The following is a 21,087-nucleotide window of genomic DNA, read 5'->3' on the forward strand; positions in this document are numbered from 1 at the left end:
GGGCAGGGGCAGTACAGATCCTTCAAGGCACACTGGGTCTTCTCCAATAATGATTGCTCATCTTTTTTTATAAATTGTGTCTTTATTAAATTTTTGCAGAGTACAAACAGATAATAAATGCCAAACCAATAGTACATCATAATAAGTACAGTCTTTGAAAGGCAAATATACATTAAACCATAGAAGTAATGCCACAATGTTACCAGTCTAACAAAAGCATAAGATATTTACTGTATAGACCAGGGTAGGTGGTTAGGGAAGGGGAAGAAGGACCCAGGGAGTGAGCTATACAGACAAAAATATTATTTCACACAAAAGAAATTGTTGCTCACTGGATCTAGTGCTAATAAGGTCTCCAGGGTGCCCAAACTGAGGGGATCAGGACGCCCCATGGGGACCCCACTTAGGAGGGAGGGAGGGTGGGTGTCGGTGGTGGAAGACACCATGGAATCATAAAAAAAACAGGTTAATAGGACTGAAATGGCATAAGTTCAGCATATATGCTTAAGAGGGTGTTGTATAACCAGAGGGTAATAAAACGGTACCTGGGTTGAGCTCCGAGTGATCCCACAAGTTCCAAATTGTTCCAATAAAACTAACCTCCTGGCTGTCCTTCCCCTGGGAAAATCCTACATGTATCTTGCCTGGCAGATAACCTCAGCCTGATGGTGCAGCAGTTCAAAATGAAGTACCATGGCTTTCATAAGGTCCTTATTCAGGCCAGAAAAGGTTTGTGGTCACACCATCTTCATGCAGACAAGGTCATATCTGACAATGGCACTAACTTGCTGGCTGTCCTTCCCCTGGGAAAGATCCTATATGTAACTTGACTGGCACATTTCCTCAACTTGGGGCTGCAGCAGTGTACCATGAAGTACCATGACTTTCAAAAGTTCCTTCAGGCCAGAATGGGTCTGTGGTTACGTTGGGTGATCATACCCAACCAGTGCTCATCTGGCAGAGATGTAGCACCAACATCAGCTGCATGTCAATTGCCTTATTTGTGACACCCCCAATACACAACAATGAGGAAGGGATTAGTGATATGATACTTCTTGTGTTGTCCCTGAAACACACACTACATGGCCTCATTGAGTGGATACTGGTGTAAAATCAGCAGGAGGATAAAAGAGGGAATAGGCAACAGGAGAAGAGGGATACTAGGAAGAGGAGGGTTGAGGTGCTGGCAGTAAGGAGGAAGAGAAAAATGTCCCCCATTCCCAACTCCAGGATTTGTACATACAGTGGGTAGAGTGAGATTGGGAGGGACTTGGTGTATACTCCTGGAGTCAGTGTTTTGTACATGTCTGGCTTTTGGGTCATCGAAGAGAGGTACCGATATTGAATGCCAACCCTATTAGAGCCCTAATACACAGTTAAAATAGCTAATCTACTGCCACTATCACAAAGGAGCACATAATTAAGCAATTCGAGAAGGTGCTGCATAAAAAACACTTTCCCACATTTTCTCATGGTGACAGGAAAGAAGGGGAAGTGAGGGTGACGGTTGCCTCAGCATCCCATTTCAGGGTTTTTTGAAGCATACACACACACACAGCAGCACTCACAGGCAGCTCTTGAACCACATGGCCTATGACTACATTGGGTCCAGAGTTGATGTGGACACTCTCATAAATGAGGACTCCATGGACTGTAGGGTGTCCAGGCTGGTCTACTGACCGTAGCTTGCTGGAGCTTCTGGCTTGCTCTGTAGCCAGTGTGTTGCCTATTCCCATCTGGAGCTGCAAGGAAAAACATTACTATAACCAGCCCCAAGCCTAACAGTCTGAGCCGCACTTTGTCCAAGCTGCAACCCCTCTCATATAATCAATTGGGCACTGAAGAAGGGGCAAAATCTACAGCCATAGGCTACCCATCCCTCTTCAGAGTTTAGCTGTGAAATTCAAAGCACCAATCACCCACCCACTGTCTCCAGTCCCCCATACTCTCCTCCCCATGCTGGATTTCTCTGACACCATTGCTGTACCTGAGAGGTCATGTTATCTAGTCACAGGTTGCTGCCTTATTCATTAGTTTATGTTAGTTATCACACTCACAGTACGTAGGATATATGATTGTGCTATTTGGTGGATGTCTGGAAGTGAATCCAGCATGCCCAGGTGTCTGTAAATTTAGAGGCATATTTGGATCAGTTCTTCCAACTCAGCTAATAGCCCTTCTGAGGGACATGGACTGATAGATACCACAATATCATACAGTCAATATACAGTGCCTTGAAAAAGTATTTAAAGCTCTTGAAATTTTCCACATTTTGTCATGTTACAACCAAAAATGTAAATGTATTTTATTGGGCATATGTAATAGATCAACACAAAGTGGAACATAATTGTGAAGTCAAGTGAAAGGAAAATGATAAATGGTTTTCAAAATTGTTTACAAATACATTTCTGAAAAGTGTGGCGTGCATTTGTATTCAGCCCCATTTTCTCTGATACCCCTAACTAAAATCTAGTGGAACCAATTGCCTTCAGAAGTGAGCTAATTAGTAAATAGAAAAATATGGAAAAGGTACCCTCGGTACAGTAGGACTTTAAGGCATAATTCTTGCTATTTTTATCTGTGATGATCTTGGTGCGGGCTGCTCTGTTGAGTGTTTTAAGCTTATGATCTTCTCTATGTAAATGCCCCTACAGAAGGGTTTTAGGTTGTTCCTGAAACGTGTCAGTAACAATGAGAAGAGATTGTCACTACAACATTTATTCCCATACCAGTCACTATTTTATTGTGTTCTGTCATGTTTTCCTAATAGTGATGTATGCACCAATTTTTTATCTTTGTCATTAATAAAACTTTACATTTTATAATATTTTGGTTTAATATTTGAGTTGCTCTTAAAGTCCCACTGTACCGGGGGTTTACCTTTTGCATATTTTCCAAATTATAGGGATGTTGGCAACAATTAGGCTTTGCTCTGGTGGTGTAACTTTTTTAATTAGTAAATAGAGTCCACCTGTGCGTAATTTAATCTCAGTATAAATACAGCTGTTCTGTGAAGCCCTCAGAGGTTTGCTAGAGATTCTCAGTGAAAAAACTGCATCATGAAGACCAGGGAACACACCAGACAGATCAGGGATAAAGTTGTGGAGAAATTTAAATTAGGGTTAGGTTATAAAAAAAATCCCAACTTGGAACATCTCACGGAGCACTGTTCAATCCATCATCCAAAAATGGAAAGAGAATGGCACAACTTCAAACCTACCAAGACATGGCCGTCCACCTAAACTGACAATGAGAGCATTAATTAGAGAGGCAGCCTGGAGGCCCCTGGTAACTCTGGAGGAGCTGCAGAGAGACACAGCTCAGGTGGGAATATTATTATGATACCATGTACACACGAGCGGATTTCTCATCGGAAAAAGATATGATGGCTTTTCCGACAGGATTCCGCTCAAGTTTGCCTTGCATACACACGGTCACGCAAAAGTTTGCTGAAATTACGACCGTCAAGAACGTGGTGACGTACAACACTACGACAAGCCGAGAAAATGAAGTTCAGTGCTTCCGAGCATGCGTTGAATTGTTTCCGAGCATGCGTAGAGATTTTGCGCGTCAGAATTGCCGCAGACGATCGCATTTTCAGATAGGAACTTTTCCCGACCAAAAAATTGAGAACATGCTCTCAATCTTTTGCTGGCTGGAATTCGGCCAGCAAAAGTCCAATGGAGCAAACACACAGTCGCATTTTCCGACGAAAAACTCTCATCGGTCTTTTGTGGGCTGAAATTCCGATCGTGTGTACGTGGCATTAGTCATGCACTCCACAAATCTGACCTTTATGGAAGAGTAGCAAGAAGAAAGCTATTGTTGAAAGAAAGCCATGAGAAGTCCCATTTGCAGTTTGCAAGAAGCCATGTGGGGGATACAGCAAACATGTGAAAGAAGGTATTCTGGTCAGATGAGACCAAAATGTAAGTTTATGTCCTAAAAGCAAAATGCTACGTGTGGCAGAAAACTAACACTGCACATTACCCTGAACACACCATCATGTTGTGTGAATGCTTTTCTGCAGCAGTAATAGGGAAGCTGGTCAGAGTTGATGGAAAGATGGATGAAGTCAAATACAGGGCAATCTTAGAATAAAACCTATTAGAGTCTGCAAAAGATTTGAGACTGGGGAGGGGGTTCACCTTTCAGCAGGACAACAACCCTAAATATACAGCCAAAGCTACAATAGAATAGTTTAGATCAAATCATATTTATGTGTCAAAGTTCAGACCTAAATCCAATAGAGAATCTGTGGCAAGACTTGAAAATTGCTGTTCACAGGCACTCTCCATCCAATCTGACAGAGCTTGAGATATTTTGCAAAGAACGGGCAAAAATGTCACTCCATATATGTGCAAAGCTGTTAGAGACATAAAGACTTGCAGCTGTAATTGCAGCAAAAGGTTGTTCTACAAAGTATTAACTCAGGGGGGCTGAATACAAATGCACGTCACACTTTTCATATATTTATTTGTAAAAAAACATTTATCATTTTCCTTCCACTTTACAATTATGTGCCACTCTGTGTTGGTCTATCACCTAAAATCCCAAATAAAATGCATTTACGTTTTTTGTTGTAACATGACAAAATGTGGAAAATTTCAAGGGGTATGAATACTTTTCAAAGGCACTGTATACAGTTACAAGGGAAGTATTAACAGTGGAACCATCATTCATTAAGTGTCCTCGAGGTTGGAGGGTTGTGAGAGTATGTTCCCCTTGGACAGGGTTCCACAGGTCAAAGTCCATTATGTAAAGGATACATAAGACCTGGGGTGGGCTGTGGTCGATGGTGAAGTGCCTAGAAAAAGGCAATTAGCCTTATTAGTAAGAGCAGTGAAGGACCAATGCTGCAAGGGAGTGCCAGCATCAGGGCCCAAGAGATCATGGTGGTGTATTGCCAAGACAAGGTAGCTTCCTGTGTGAAGGAGATGTCGCTCTCTGGTGTCTCATGCCCTTGCTGCACGCTAGGCAATCCCATATGTGGCAGGTCACTCCAAGACACTTTGTAGTGTCTTGGAGTGACCTGCTCCGTGGATGGGATTCCCATTGGTTCACAAAAGCGCCTTAAGTTGTCAGGGGTGTGAAGGCGGGTAGTGGGACCAGAGTGAGTGACCCAGAGACAGAATGAAAAATGACCTTGGTATGGGATACCCCTAGCGTGAAAAACTTGTAGCAGGGGCCTCAGATCTTTCTGATGCTATAGGATCATGTTGGAAAGGTCCTAAAACATTTTTACTTCTATGTCGTTATATATTCTAAGGAGGGCTTGAGCACAGGACCATACCATATACTCCTTCAAGGAGAAACTGACCAAACAACAGATGACATCTCTTGATGTATCAGTGTTCCTGCCCCTGGACCCCAGGGCTCTGTGTAGCTGCTTAAGCTCAATAGGAGATTCCACAACCTATCTAGGAGGATAATTAAAGATAGTGAGGACTGCTTGGTCTAGATTTCGGAATGCCTCAGATACAGAGATTACATATATGCGGCCCTGGTTGTCTAAGTCCTCTATGTGCCTCTGCCTGTCTAAGATGAAATTTATGTGTGCCTTTGTCACAGATTGTACCTGGTGGAGGACCTCCGCTTGCTCCATTGTTATCTGTTCCACTGCCATCAGGCGTCTGGCCATAGCTTGGCCCACAGGTGGGAAATGGTGGCTAATAGTATGTTTTTTATGTCTAGTGCCACCGCTTAAAGATCGGTAAGGCACAGGAACTGTTCCAAGAATGCTCCAGGGTAGTCTTCTGTAGCAAGGGAGGACACCTCCACACTTGTGCCCTCACATGGGAAGGATGGTGCCTAGGCCTTTGATGCTGGGTGTGGTTTATCTCTGGGATGTTGCCGCTTTGGTGGGTTCCAGATTCCTGTCACTAAGTAGAAAAAAGTCTGTTTGTTTCCCCAGCTTGTGAAGGCTGCTGACTGCCACTGTAGTGATGAAAAAAGAACACTTTAGTGCTCGATCTTCCTCCTTAGGCAACCACCGCAGACTGGAGCTAGACCACAACCCCCCCAGTACAATTAACTGTATGATGAACCAGCAACCCCTACTTCATGTTCCCACAGCACCACAGTCTTGTACTCATCTGCGCTTACTTTGCCAAAGTGTGGCTGGTATAATTTTTTCCATGCATGTATATAAAATCTCTATTAAATTCAATAGAGAGGCTATCTGTTATATGTCCCAATAGTATAGCTATTCTTCAAAAAAAAAAAAAAAAAAAAAGGTGTTCCAGCAATGTATCAACGTTTAAAGAATTGTGTGATGAATTATCAATAGCTCATCAATAATCAACTTATCTTCACTGAATTATCAGAGAGATAGTGGAACAAATTGTTTTCCATTAAGCTGATACAGTATAAGAATCTCGACTAATGCCATGCTAGAATGAAAGCATGGCTCTCATAAAAGAAAATTGGCTATTGCCATTGCTGACATTCTTCTGAAAATTCTTGTTGCCTGGTTATCAAACTAACCATCTGGCTACAGTACTCCAAGGCTGGCCATAGAAGGAGCGAAATTCTTTCCTGCAACCACATGCTGCAGGAAAGTAAATCTATTGATTCCCCCATCACAGTCCGTGTTGATTGGGGAATCCCTCCCATGGAACCATTGTGTTCCCCCACCGTAAGAGGGAGGAAAGCCATCCCCAAGCACAGTTATTATTGCTATTCATTGTAACAGCCACTAGCAATTAATAATCGCATGTAAAAACCGACAGGTGGTTGTACCCAAGTTGATTGATTGATCAATTCAGCCTACCAATACATGGTTAGAACCGGCCAAGATTTGAACCATTTATGGCCAGCTTTAGCAATTGACCTTTAATAAGTATGTAGATTAGAAATTTTGAAGAAAAGATAGATCTCCTTATCTTAATACTAGTTTCAGGTCATTCTCAGATAAAGAGGTAAGAAGTAGCCATTTCCATGTTTCTCTCATCCTAGAAAATCTTGTAAGAAGACACTGGCTTGACTAACACCATATGAAACTTGCTGATTTTACGGAACCAAAAACGCAACCTGAATGACTGCATTGGATGCTCTCAATGTAATTGATAAACAAAGGAAAATGTCTGAAAGGGCTCATGTAAGGAACATTAGCAAAGCAGTGGGTCTTTTAAACTGCTGAAACAATTTGTCAATTTGTGAGAGAGGATCCCCCACGTGCTGTCACAGCGGGGCATCAGCGGGGTGCAGGCAGGTGCTCTTTGGTAACATGTTACATGTTATACCCTAAATACTGGTGTAACATGTAGCATGTTACCAAAGGTGGATTTATCCTTTAAAATGGTATACTGAAATAGTATGTCCAGTTTTCTTAAAACCAAACTGTTGGCCATTTAAAAAATATAGAACTAAATGAGGTGTCTGATAATACCTTAAAAAGCCACAGAAGCCTTTTCTGTGGACCTCTTTGGTTTAGTTTCACTTTGTTACTAGGGCGACTTCTGCAAACCCTGGATTAAGCATTGCCCATCTGGTATCCTCTAGAGCATGGATCTCCAAACTATGGCCCTCCAGCTGTTATGGAACTACACGTCCCATGAGGCATAGTAAAACTCTGACATTCAGCCCTGGTTCACACTGGTGCGATTTGACAAGCGATTTGACATGCAATTGTTGGCAATGACACCGTCCTAATCAGTGCAACACTGCATTTGCGGCACTGTACTGATTTCAAAAAGTAGTTTCTGTACTACTTTTTGCGATTTCGGGGTGCGATTTACATTGACATCTGTGCAGAAACCTACACAGATGTCTCTGAAATCGTGGCCGAAAATGGGGACTGACACTCGCACGGCTTTATTCCTGCAGCTCAGTGTGAACCTGGGCTTTCAGACATGACTAGGCATGATGGGAGTTGTAGTGTGTGTGAACAACTGGAGGGCCACAGTTTGGAGACCCCTGCTCTAGAGAAAGCACCTTACTACAATGGAACAGAAGTTAGGAAAATAAGAGAGGCCTGAAGAGGAAGGGTTTCTGGTTAACAAAGGTAATTGCAAGCACCTATTGGCACCTGCAGGACATTTAAGGGGTTTAAAGAGTTAACTGCCTGTCAGAGATGATGTGTCAGACTCAGAGTCAGGCTGTAGGGCAATGAGCTGAGCCTGAGGTCTGATAATCATTACTTGAAATAACAAATACAGGCTTTGTTAATTGACAATTTACCTTTCTGCAGAAGCCCAGAGAATGGGTCAGTTACTAGCCTTGAGATCAGGAATGGGAAAGGTCAGTCTCTATTAGAGTCTTAGAGATTGACACAGAAGTGACATTTTTGCTCTGATATTGAGACATGGATAAACAAACACAAACACCACTTCTGAGAATTAAGGCTGCAGTCTTATAACAACTGTGTGAGATCAGCATCCAAAGGTAATGGCAAAAAGCAAAGTCTACACACAGTTGTGCAAGCATACCTCCTCAGTCCTCAGCAGATTATGTGCACCAGAACACCATGGCAAGGCCAAATACAAATGTAAGGGAATTTTTCACCCATGCTTATTCACTGAAGAATAAACAAAAATTCTTCACATGTAAGGAAAACGACAAACATTACACAAAACAGAACAAACTTTCTGTGTTTTTTCTTTCTCAGTTGTGCACTGTTCCTTTATCTGGTATTTATCCACACTTGTGACTCGTGGTGGCTGTAAAAACCTGCATTATGCCCCGTACACACGATCGGAAATGCCGCCAGCAAAACTCTGATGAGAGGTTTTGGTCGGAAAATGCGACTGTGTGTATGCTCCATCGGACTTTTGCTGGCGGAATTCCAGCCAGCAAAAGATTGAGAGCAGGTTCTCTATTTTTCGGTCGGAAAAAGTTCCTATCCGAAAATGCAATCATCTGTATGCAATTCCGATGCGCAAAAAATCATGCATGCTTGGAAATAAATTGACACATGCTCGGAAGCATTGAAATTCATTTTCTTGGCTCATCGTAGTGTTGTACGTCACCGCGTTCTTGACGGTTGAAAGTTCAGAGAACTTTTGTGTGACCGTGTGTATGCAAGGCAAGCTTGAGCGGAATTCCGTGGGAAAAAACATCCAAGTTTTTTCTGACGGAATTTCTGATCATGTATATTGGGCATTAGAGTAATTTTCATAAAAAATGGTCACAGTCTGTGCAGCACATATACTCCATTCATCATTAAATGTTTTTTCCCATTGTCTGTCATACAACTTAAGAATAGAGACTTTGGTTCTTCACCTTCACCCCTTGGTATGTCAAAAATGATCTATTATGAATATCAAGCTTTGCAGTGAAAGTGTATGAACTTCTATATAGTAGTTTGAGTATTTTGCAAAATAGTATTAAATCAGCGGGAATGCACATAGACTTTTCAGTTTCCAACATTTGTTTGCTGTCATTATCAATTGAGAGTGCGGTTTTCTGAAACCATCAAAGGATTTGAAGGCTGTAACTACTCCATTTTAGAAGGACAACCTTTTGCTTGTAGAATTCACCTTATCCTGGGTTACACACAGTTTTTTTCTTTTTGTCTGGCTGTCAAAGCAAAATGGTTTTGGAGACTCCAAGTAGTGTTCTTCAGGTCATTCATTTGCGTATTCACACCATATTCTGTACAGCAGGTTACTTCAGGCTTGTCGGGATCCTTGGTAGAGTAGATATTTGTTAGTCAGGGCATAGATGCAGGAATTATGACATGGGAATAACCTTTTCATCAACTTCACAACAGAACATCAGATATCAAGACTGAACAGAATCATAAGATGGAGGTCTCTCAATACTAGTTTCCTGACTGGTATGCTAATGCTTTGGATTCAGCATTTTGTCTTGGAACAAGTATAGACATACAATTTTCATACTTTTCTTGCTCTTCAGACTTTTTTTTTTCATTTGCTGCATGGCTAAGAGTGTGTGTGTGAGTCGCAATAAACCTGGACACAGTTAGGCAATTAGCATTTTCAGAAGAAGAACAGCAGTGGTATCTCCTATATTTCTCTGAAGACAGGCATAATTTAATAGTGTGCCTGTGACTTACTACTAGCTTAGCTCCATAATGAAAAATAATTATAGCATACAGTATGGAAACAGCCTTCTATTCACCAAAAATGTGAATATATTAGGTATTCATAAATATCCAGGAAATCTAGTGGAGACAAGTTTTCGTAACAATGAAATAAATTGAGTGAGTATGCTGTATGTCTAAAAATAAAAATGGCTTGAGAGATATAGCGATTATCCTTTCTTTAAGCTTGTCAGATGGTTCTTCCTCATGGATGAAATATATTTCTGCTATTCATCTTATTAGCTACTACCATAGAGGTACAGGAAAGTAAGGTCTGGCATGTTGACAGAGACTTGTTCTTCACTTGCTCTAATGAGATCCAAGTAAAAGAATGACACTTCACAAATGTGAACATATAACACAGGGAAACAAGCTGAGATAACTTTCAGACTATGGGGATCCATTAATATTCGAGCCGTACTGAGTTTTTATCAAATAAAACACAAGAACTGATATATTTTAATTCAGCCCTACATACAAGCCATGATGCAGACAAACCCGGATAAAGTTACAAAAAATAGGATGTCTGAGTAATGATGAAATTATAATTGGTTCTTTTACCTGACGGCTGAATCAAACATCTGAAGGAAAGTTTGTGATTTATGTAAAATACATCAGCTGCACTCTGGGTACTGCCATGGAGGATGACATTCACAGGATGTTAGCAAATTACAGTCATTGTATTATATGACATTCCAGTCAATTATACACATAACTCACTTGGGTTTACCTATCAACTGTAACAATATATTGCTTTAGTTTAAGCAAAGTGAGAAAATATGCTCTGTCCATCACTTGGTACATTCCACTCAGGATTCAGTGTACCCTCTATGAGGAACAGAGTTAATTTCACCCCATATATACACATTACTTTCAAAATTTGTTTCCAAGAATTGTGCCAATCTTAGCACAGATGGACTACAGACATATGGAGTATGAGTATACCTATAAGGGTTGTGACCTGCTGTAAAGCATTCATGTGTCCTGGGAGACCATTTTATCTGTGCTTGTCTACAAATTATGACAAGCAGTGCCACTGGGCATCATTGATGATGTTTATTTGCTGCCCAACCTCTGGAAACCTTAATTTGTTATCTATATTATCTCTCTGCAAGTTACTTGAAGCGGACCCCTACAATATACAAGGAAAAAAAGTGCCTATAACAGATATGTTGAAGGAAACAACTTTTCTGTAGTTCTCAAATTAGTCATACAGCCTAACCTTCTAACAATTAAAGATGCTATTTTGTATTTTTGATTAGTCCCACTCAAAACTGATAATGCAGTTTTTATGTTAGCAGGTTGAATCACCCATCTGCATCGTATGACTCTCCGAGATTCTGGCTTTGAGTATTCTCCACCTGTTACTGAACTTCTGTCTACTTTTTACTGTATGATCATTATGAAATTTAATGTTGTGTACTTTGCAAACCAGAAGATAGTGTACTGCATTAAGCTAAAATGACTCCAGTCCCACACTTTAAGAGGAACTGTGCCTTCATGAGTTATCATGAGCACTTGCCATAATATGCAAGTATGCATAATATGCTTGCACATTATAACAGACTTACCTCTTAGTTTGTCATCCACCGATACAAAGTCTGTGCTCCCCATTACCACTGCTGCTATTTGCTCTGCCCGTTCTGCCAGGCAAATGCCTTCTTTCTTCAGCCACTGATGATGTACCCTGTGTGCATATGCACAGGGATTACATTGTCCCTGTACTTTGGTTGAACTCTTGGTATAGATGCCAGAAGTGCACACTGCACTGCACATGTGCCACAAGCAGTGTACAATTAAAGTGGTTGAAAAGGCAGAGGGTTTTTTAACTTAATGCATTATGCATTAAGATAAAAAAACTTTTGTGTGTAGCAGCCCCCCAGCACCCCCTAATTACTTACCCGAGCCCCTTCTCTCTCCAGCGATGTCCACGAGTGTTTAAGTCATCCGGGACACTCCTCCTGATTGGCTGAGACACAACAGCGGTGCCATTGGCTCTCGTGGCTGTCAATAAAAGTCAGTCAGCCAATCAGGGGAGAGGGGGGGTGGGGCCAGATCAGGGCTTCCGTGTCTGAATGGATACACAGAGCTCTGACTCAGCTTGGGTACCCCCATAGAAATCTGCTGGATGAGGGGGCACTCGATAGGATGGAGGGGCCAGGGGCAGTAAAGAGGGACCAGAGAAGAGGAGGATCGAGACTGCTCTGTGCAAAACCAACTGCACAGAGGGGGTAAGTATGGCATGTTTGTTATTTTTTTTTCTTTGTTTTTAAACGAGATTTTACAATCACTAAGTCTCATTATTTGCATTAGTGTATTTTTATGCATTTGCAGATGAATCACAAAATCTAGGCACCGTTGTGTTTTGCTTGATGACAAAACATTTCAACATCACTAAGACAGAGGCAAGGATGAGTCTGTAGAGCACAATCAGTGCTCTCCAGTGCTGACGTTCAGTTGTGTTGTGTTCACATCTAGCTGGGCTGCATCTATATAATTGCTGTATAAAGATGACAGGCTGCTTGTATTTAGGGAAGCTGATGGGCTTTCGAAGCCTATTTTTGTTTTTTTTTTTTAAGTCTGGGTCCTTAAATGTTTAAATGCTTTATGTTAATTCCTCAACAGTGCAATCAAATTTCTGTCATAATTAAAGCTGTCAGTTGGAAGGCAAGCCAATCGCCGAGAAAACACAGCATAACAAATGAAGTGAAATGATTCTGCATGTAGCTATACGATGCTTCGCCAGGCATGAAATTAAATAAGTAATTTGATGTTGACATCAGAAATTGAAATGATACCCACTGTTCCCTCTTTCACTCAGACCAGCATAAACAAAAGTCAGGACAAATATGTATAACAAAGCCCTTGTGCCACCTATTTCTCCCTGGTAATATATATTTACATTTCTATGCAACAAGGAATTTAATTTCTTCCTGCCATTGTTTGTAAAAGCTATTCATATGAATGAAAAACCCACGTGATTTTAATTTCTTAGACCTATGCAAATCTGTTTTATTTAGCCAATCATAGATACAAACGTAAATTAATTTGAGTTAAGCCTATTTCTGTGGTACTTAAAGCAGATTTTCAAAAAAAATAAACCTGCCAGGCAGTGGCATAATGTGCTAGTATGCATCACATACTAGCACATTATGAAATACTCACCTTGGAATGAACCCTTCCATCGCTGTAAAGTCACCGCTGATAGGACTGACATGTTCCCCCTGTCTGTCTTCTGGGTTCGCAAGCTCCAGCTATGTGATTGGCTGGAGCCGCGATTACGTCACTCTTGCGCATTTGCACGGGAGCCCTCGGTTCCAGCACGAAGGCACAGCAGTCACATGACCTCCTGGCTGACATCTAAGGGGAATCTCAGCCCCTCCCACTGTAGTCCTTAGATCGGGGGAGGGGAGCGGCGGGAAGTTCAGTGACCACACAGCGATGCTCTGAATTAAGGTATTTAGCAGCATCATTTTTGGTTGGTATTAATGCTATTCACTTACTTTACAACAACTTTAAGCACATTTGTCCATCACTAATGCAGAGTATGAGACAGCAGTATATGTAAAGTAAAATAAGGTTTGGTAGATCCAAATGATTCCAAAGGTGGTCACTGGGGGGTTTTCTGGACCTCCTTGACACACATGGCAGCTCTTTTGACATGAAAATAGAAAAAATAATTAAATGATACACTTAACCAGCTAAATCTTGCACCAAATAGGTGAGAAAAAAATGACCTTATTTTAGAATGATTCCAAGAATAATGATGTACAATAACTCATACTGGCTGCACGTGAATTCTCTTTCTAGAGCCTAGGGTAGGATGAATCTTTTCCATGACAATCAATTTTAAGGAGTTGTTTTGTTTTATTATATGTGTATTGTCATCGAAATGTATGCATTATGTTTACAATATCAAGCGTATTCAGTAAGGCAAAGTGTACAGTGCAGTGGCCTATACTAGGCAAACAGATTTAATCAGATATCTTATTGTGTGGATTTGCTTTAAGTAAAGAGCAAGCCATTGGTTGCTTTGGGTTACAGCACTTTGGCTTTGCCTTTTTTCACTGATTTCTATAAGCCTTTCTGCACTTAGACAACAGTCGGTTGGCATGAATTATTCTCCAGATGAATTTCCCTCAGGCCACATAACCAATTTTATTCACAAAAATTTCAAAATTGTAAACACAGCAACAGAAATCAGATTTTAATTTGAGGGATTCATGGCTGTGTTGTTGTTTGGAATGCACTTTAGTGCAGTATTTTGTATGCCCACAAAGTACACTGCACTGTTAAAACAAATGTGGTTCTCTGGTCCTGTTACATAGAGCCTAATATCAGTATCTTGGACAAATAAATGGCAATAGACCGCTCTGAAAATTGTTCACTAATGTTTCATTTAATTGACTAATGTCATTTAAACTAGAGAACTCTATTATTCAGCATAAAGAAAACCTCAAATCTGTGAAGTTCAGATTGAGCATATAATAAAATAATTTAGCAGAGATTGCCTTTTATTGCAAATTACGAATTAAAATGATCAGAAGATGCAGCAGTTTGGGCCGCTGACTCTTCATGTGAAAGTCAAGATTTTCCCTGCTACCGTCAGAGATTTAAATTGGTCAATGATGCCACCAACCATATTAAATGGCTCATAGTAGCGCCAGGAGGTGGTGGGGTATAAGCTCACCATTAATGGGAGAGGTTGAGATTTGCATACAAATTTACCTGACTAAATCTTTGGATTTATTAATGTGAGGTTTTAGTGAAGGTAACCTCTGTTCATGCATTTTTCATTGCAAGAATATGAATTGCCCGAGTTGATAATATGTGTACTTATGTGATTCACTGTTAAACAATTCGCAAAATCATGAATATAGTAAAACAATAAAAAAGGCATGTATTTCATTATATTAAAGACTGTCTCTTTTGATTATAAATTTGCCATAGAAAAATATTGTGATCTTATTGTAGATGATGAGGTAGCTCAAAGTTTGGTAATTTTAGAGTCTGCGGCTGCCTGATGTTTTAGTTTCCTGGCTGTGCCTACACGTTCTTCACATCTCAGACTACTAATTATGTTTACAACATGCCTCATTTTCCTCTGACCCCCGGGAATCAATTGGCAAGCAGGTCACACACTGAAAAAGTCATCCAAGCCCTGTAGGATTTGCCTGTTTGAAGTTAGTCTGTTCTTTTCTCCCTCTTGCCACTTTGTGGCCACAATACACAGTAACTTGGGATCAGGGCAGTGAATGTCAGCAAGTCAGGGAGGCAGTTTGATGAGTGTCTGCTTAGTCTCAGTGCAGGGCGAAATGCCATCATTACCCAGCTGCCTGTCAAATAAATTGGCAATTACAGCCACAGCAGAAGCCTGGAATTCAGTACATAACACGTTGCCATCCCCAAACCGCTAAGAGATTTAAAGAAGGAGGGGATGTGAGGGAAGGGGAATTAAGCAACGTTTTCCTTGTTCCAGTAGCGACTGACAAGGACCAACATGTCGGTGCTGTGATATGGTGATGAAATAATATGGAAAGTGCTGGTAATGAGCTGTGCAGATTGGAACGTGTTAAAAACACAACACTAATTTTCCACTTTATTTTTCTGTTCTGTTTTTTTATTGCAGAGCTCAGCTGCCTCCAGCCTGGGAACTGGCTACTTTGTAAGTGCAACTTTTAGCAGCATACTAAGAGTGACTGATGATATTGCATTTGTATTGTGTCAGAACAGTTCAAGATAATCAGGATGTGTAAGGTGAAAATGTCATGTTCTTCCTCGTTATAGATAGGAACCGACTGATATATTGTTGTATGTGCTGTGTTAAAAATGTGGAATTCCTAAGTATTCGGATAACAAATGTAAAAGCAATGTTCCTTCATGTCTCATTGAAGTGTTTTATTGTGCTACACGTCTTGTTCCATGTAAGTAACCTTTCATCTCACTGAACCTTTTTCATCTTAAGTCTGAAAGTTCCAGTGTCTATTCTCAGCAGGTAAGCTTGTGTATGTTCCAACATACTGATTTGAGCATGGTGTAAGACACTAATAAACAAAAACATTTTTCAAGTTTTCATTTTTAAACTTACTGTACACCTAGAATATTATTTAAATGTAATGATACATACACACATCATTTGAGTGCACCTTTTTATAAGCATATGTGTTTGCTAAAAATACAATTTATTTAATATATTTGTTTGTCATTGTATGCTTCAACTCTTAAACTCCTAAAATGTTAATATACTAATTTAGACCAAGAAAAACTTTGTAAATGGTTTTGTTGCTCACACATGAATGTGTGCTGTAAACTTGAGTTGGAAGACACTAATTTGTAAGTATCAATAGAAAGAAGTGTCTTCAAAACCCCTTTCATACACAGTTTGGTATAGAAAACATGACTTTTGTGAGGATGCATGTTTGCTATTGCTAAGAACTAACTGACAGCCTAAAAGTAACTGTGTGTTAGGGAAAAAAAAACTACAATATTTAAAAACTTGCTGTTTGAATGTCTCAGCATTGTACAGCCACCAGAAAAAAAAATCCCTGTAATGTGTCTAATATGTTTATTTCCTATGATTATTATCTCCATCTAGTGGCCATGATACTGTATTTTCCTGAATTCCTGATTTCCTGTGGCCATTAAATAAACCTATATTAGATACATGAAGAGGATTATTAGGATTGGCTGTGCTAATGTCCTATTTTTTTTTTTTTTTATAAATAGACCGACCCCTTAGTGTCAGACAGCTCTGGCATGCTTCGCTAACAATAACTTCACTACCTGACACAATGGGGGTTATTTACGAAAGGCAAATCCACTTTGCACTACAAGTACACTTGGAAGTGCAGTCGCTGTAAATCCAAGGGGGACATGCAAGGAAACTAAAAAACAGCATTTTAGCTTGCACATTATTGGATGATAAAATCAGCAGAGCTTCCCCTCATTTCAGATCTACCCCTCAGATTTACAGCGACTGCACTTTCAAGTGCACTTGCAGTGCAAAGTGGATTTGCCTTTCGTAAGTAACCCCCAATGTCTTTTTGCTGGGTAATAGCTCATGCTATTACTAGCACTGGACAATGTCCTCAACCTGCAAAGTCTGGGCTGAGCCATTTTGTCTTTTTTTTTTATAGACATATATGTAACACAGCGCTTTACAACCTGAGGCAGACAGTACAGTTACAATACAATACAGAAGGAATCAGAGGGCCCTGCTTGTTAGAGCTTGCAGTCTATGGTCCCTATCTCACATGCATACATATATGTACATACTAGGGCCAATTAATCCCCTAGCGTGTCCTTGGAGTGTGGAAGGAAACCAGTGTACCTAAAGGAAACCGACGCAAGCACAGGGAGAACATGCAAGCTCCATTCAGATAGTGTTGTTGAGCTAAGGATTTCAGTGCTACAAGACAGATAATATAATCACTAAGCAACTTTGCGACCCCATACTGATGGAAAAAAGCTTTCCCCCCTTTTTATCAGCAGGTAATATTGGATTAGAAATGCTGGAGGCTGGAAGCACCCTGAAAGAGCTGCTCCCGTGTCTCCAGTGTGAAAGCCTTCGGGCTTTCACACTGGAGCAGTGCGCTGGCAGGATGCTAAAAAAGGTCCTGCTAGCAGCATCTTTGGAGCGGTGAAGGAGCAGTGTGTATACCTCTCCTCTACTACTTCTGCCCATTGAAATCAATGGGGCAGCGCGGCTATACCACCGGCAAAGCGCTGCTACAGCAGCGCTTTGCGGGTGGTTTTAACCCTTTTTTGGCTGCTAGCGGAGGTTAAAAGTGCCCCGCTAGCGGCTGAATACCTCCACAAATGCAACAGTAACGCGCCACTAAAAATAGCGGCACTTTGCCGCCGATGCCACCCCGCCCCAGTGTGAAAGGGGCCTCAAGCTGTAAGCAGAGGCAAAAATTTTAGCAAGATGCACTTTAGCATAGGGAGACATGCTATCTTGAACACAAGGAAATGAAACAAACCATACACTTTATGTATTTCCAAACTCTAAATGTCTAAAACTATAATGACGAGACATATTTTAAGACTATACATCAACAATGCCTAAACTAAAATGTATCACTTCCGGGTAAAAACAATAACAATAAACTACCTCTAATTAACAGTCTATTCAGCTGGCAAGCATGGAGAGCTCAGCACTTTTTGGTTTGGATAAAAAAAAAAAGACAAAAAACCAACTATCATTTTTTTTTTAGTAATCTGGCAAAAGAGCAATTATGGTATATTATAAAGTAAACACTAGCAAAAATACAGATTTTAGCTTATTGAAGTCAAATCTTGGAAATTTTATTGGGTGGTATTGTAAATGAAGTTAATCTTTATTGGTAATACATGTATTTAAATGATAATACAATTACTTGCCTATTTTCTGAAATAACCTCCACATTCCATCTCATCTACAGCACTCTTGTATGGCTGTCTCAAGCCTAATTCATACCAACTTCACCAACAGCTGTGACTTCATGCTCAATGTAAATGTGCACTTTGCTGCAGAATAAATTATTGTATCGTTTTTCTATCTTTTTGATAACTGATGTGTGTTCACACAGGAGTAATCCATTATAGCGTTTATATTACATTCATATCAGATATTAATTATCTCTTATTTCATGATGAGCATAACATGCAATTACATGAATCTTTAAACCAACATTATGTTCACAAAATTCAAAGTAGCGAAACAGAGCAGGCTGTGTGTGTATGCAAGAGTAATCAGTGTCATTTTCATACATTCCTATTTCAGAAGCTTGGTGAACATAAGAAATGCCATCTGTTACTCTTTTCCATGATACCGAACTGAGGTTGGTAACTTGGAAAAAGTCCCAACTCCTGGAGAGTCTCAATATTTTCACCACTTCTAAACATTATAAATATGTTCTATTTTCAAACCGAGAACTTATTAAGGAAATAAAACATTAAAAATGCCCTGTAGTGTAATTACAGGCAGAACACAGAGACAGTCAAATAGCATTATAATCATGCCTTGTCTGGTTCATAATCTATTTTTCACTTGTTGTTATCCAGTATTGTGGATGCAAAGGTGAGAACAAGGGCAGAATAATGCGCTCATAGCGTGAAAAAAATCAGTTTGTATAGCCAACCAGATTTGGGAAGGACCTGGCGTGGCCAGGTGCAGAGTGGCAAGCTGGAGGCTTGTGAATCAACAGTGGCAGCAGTGAGTGGTAGCAATCTCGTTGACACATTTTTTCATTTGACTGTAATGTAAGCAGGTAAAGCATACAGGAGAGTGGCAACCAAAATCTGAATTTAAAAGCAGTGCAGCATCTTGAGTACATCATCACAGGAAGCTGCATTTTGTGGACATTATTACTTTCTTGTTGCTATATACAGCATATTGATGGTATTAAACACCCAACAAGCACAAAAAGTAATCTAACTCACAAGCAAACACTTTATTATGGAAATGTGATACTCCTTGTTACCCATGTACTGCCTGGGGACACCCTTAGACCTCTTCAGTGAACCCCCCCCCACACACACACACACACCTCCTACAGTAAACTGCTCCTCTGATGAAGAAATGTGTTAACAGTGGGTACAACATTACTAGTACTTTGTCAAAAAGAAACGTTAAGAATGTGGTGATGCCCCATTGTAATAGAACACTATGAATGTTTCTTTTTGGAAGAAAGGTTGCTCCCTGTAAAATATGTATTATTTTCTCTTGTGAACTGATGTGGTCACTGTCTCAGAATTTAAGAACTTCTGTGTGGAACAGGGAGGATTGGGGAAGAGCATTGTGATTATGTAATATGAAGGTTAGGAAAAGAAAAGCTATTCTTTAGGTAATTGACCCATATGTTATAAAAGGGGCAATAAAAAATTCCTTGTGTCATATGGTTTAAATTCCTGCAGTGCCAGCAAGGCAGAAATATGAGAGCAGTGGCATGGGTGTGGCTTTGCCACACACAACTCCATATATTATATTGACATCTCAGAACTGTATGAATGCTGCCTTGCTGCCTAGGACATACAAGGGTATAAACACTATTGACTAGTTATTTTTACCTTCAGAGGGACATTTTAATAATTGTTTATGTATTTTAAGTCTTGTAAGAGATATTTTTTATTTACTTATTTATTTTTTGCTTTAAATACACTAACTGAGGCTCTGAAAGCAAATTCAATGCAATGTTGTTCTGTTAATATTTTACTATTAGTGAAATTACTGTAAAATAATTTTTTATTCAGTCTCTAGTGCTATTATACTTCACTAGGAAATACCCAGTAATGTCACCATTTTATGTCATCATGGAGATCTTCTGTGATAGAAACTGAACTATGTAAGTTCATATTTGTTACCAAAGAAAAATAATAAGATATTGCGCTGACTGGAACTCAACCGTCATTAAACAGGGCACATTAGAGGGCCAGGGGGTGATAGGGAGCACCAGGTAAAATGGATGCAGTGCCTCTCAAATTAGGTCTTGAGATCCTAACGTACATATAAGAGGGAGCCTCCATCTAGGTGTAGCGATTTATTAAAAAAAGCATAAAAGACAATAAAAATGTACTCACTAGATTAAGGTAGATCAAGACTGGTCATAGACCCATATATTGTAGAATTCCATAGGATCACTGTGAGGCTGCAGAGCTCAGCAGGCATGTGGCTAGTTGAAGCAGAGTTTTTGGCCCACATCCTTTCCACTTCCTGTCATCACCCAGCCAAGAGAGGTGCTGTTTGGAACCGCAGCCATCTTGCCAAATCTGTAAGCTGCTGATGCTTATGTCCCAGCCTAAAGCGTGACAGCTGCACTCCCATCCACAACTCTTTTTCAACTAGCCACATACCTGCTGAGCTCTGCAGCCTCATGGTAATAGTATGGAGGTCTATATGGGTCTATGACAAGCCTTGATCTACTCTTATCTAGTGAGTGCATTTTTATTGTCGTTTATGCTTTTTTTAAATAAATTGCTACAACTAGATGGAGGCGTCCTCTTGTGTTTGTTTTTTCTAAGTTCATATTTGTTGTGTGTTCACACCAATCCCATGCTCCAAT

General features: G+C 40.2%; 1 protein-coding gene across 5 annotated transcripts in view; it reads left to right on the forward strand.

Moving 5' to 3' along the window:
• The window catches only part of AUTS2 (activator of transcription and developmental regulator AUTS2), a 2,093,484-nt gene that overhangs the window by 827,132 nt on the left and 1,245,265 nt on the right, over positions 1–21,087 (forward strand). For all 5 annotated transcript variants that reach the window (XM_073615089.1, XM_073615088.1, XM_073615087.1 and 2 more), the window contains one exon: positions 15,675–15,710. In XM_073615089.1, the coding sequence (XP_073471190.1) occupies positions 15,675–15,710 (36 nt within the window). The remainder of the gene's footprint in view (positions 1–15,674; positions 15,711–21,087) is intronic.

Source organism: Aquarana catesbeiana, linkage group LG02, assembly GCF_042186555.1.
Source record: "Aquarana catesbeiana isolate 2022-GZ linkage group LG02, ASM4218655v1, whole genome shotgun sequence".
NCBI classification, from domain to species: domain Eukaryota; kingdom Metazoa; phylum Chordata; class Amphibia; order Anura; family Ranidae; genus Aquarana; species Aquarana catesbeiana.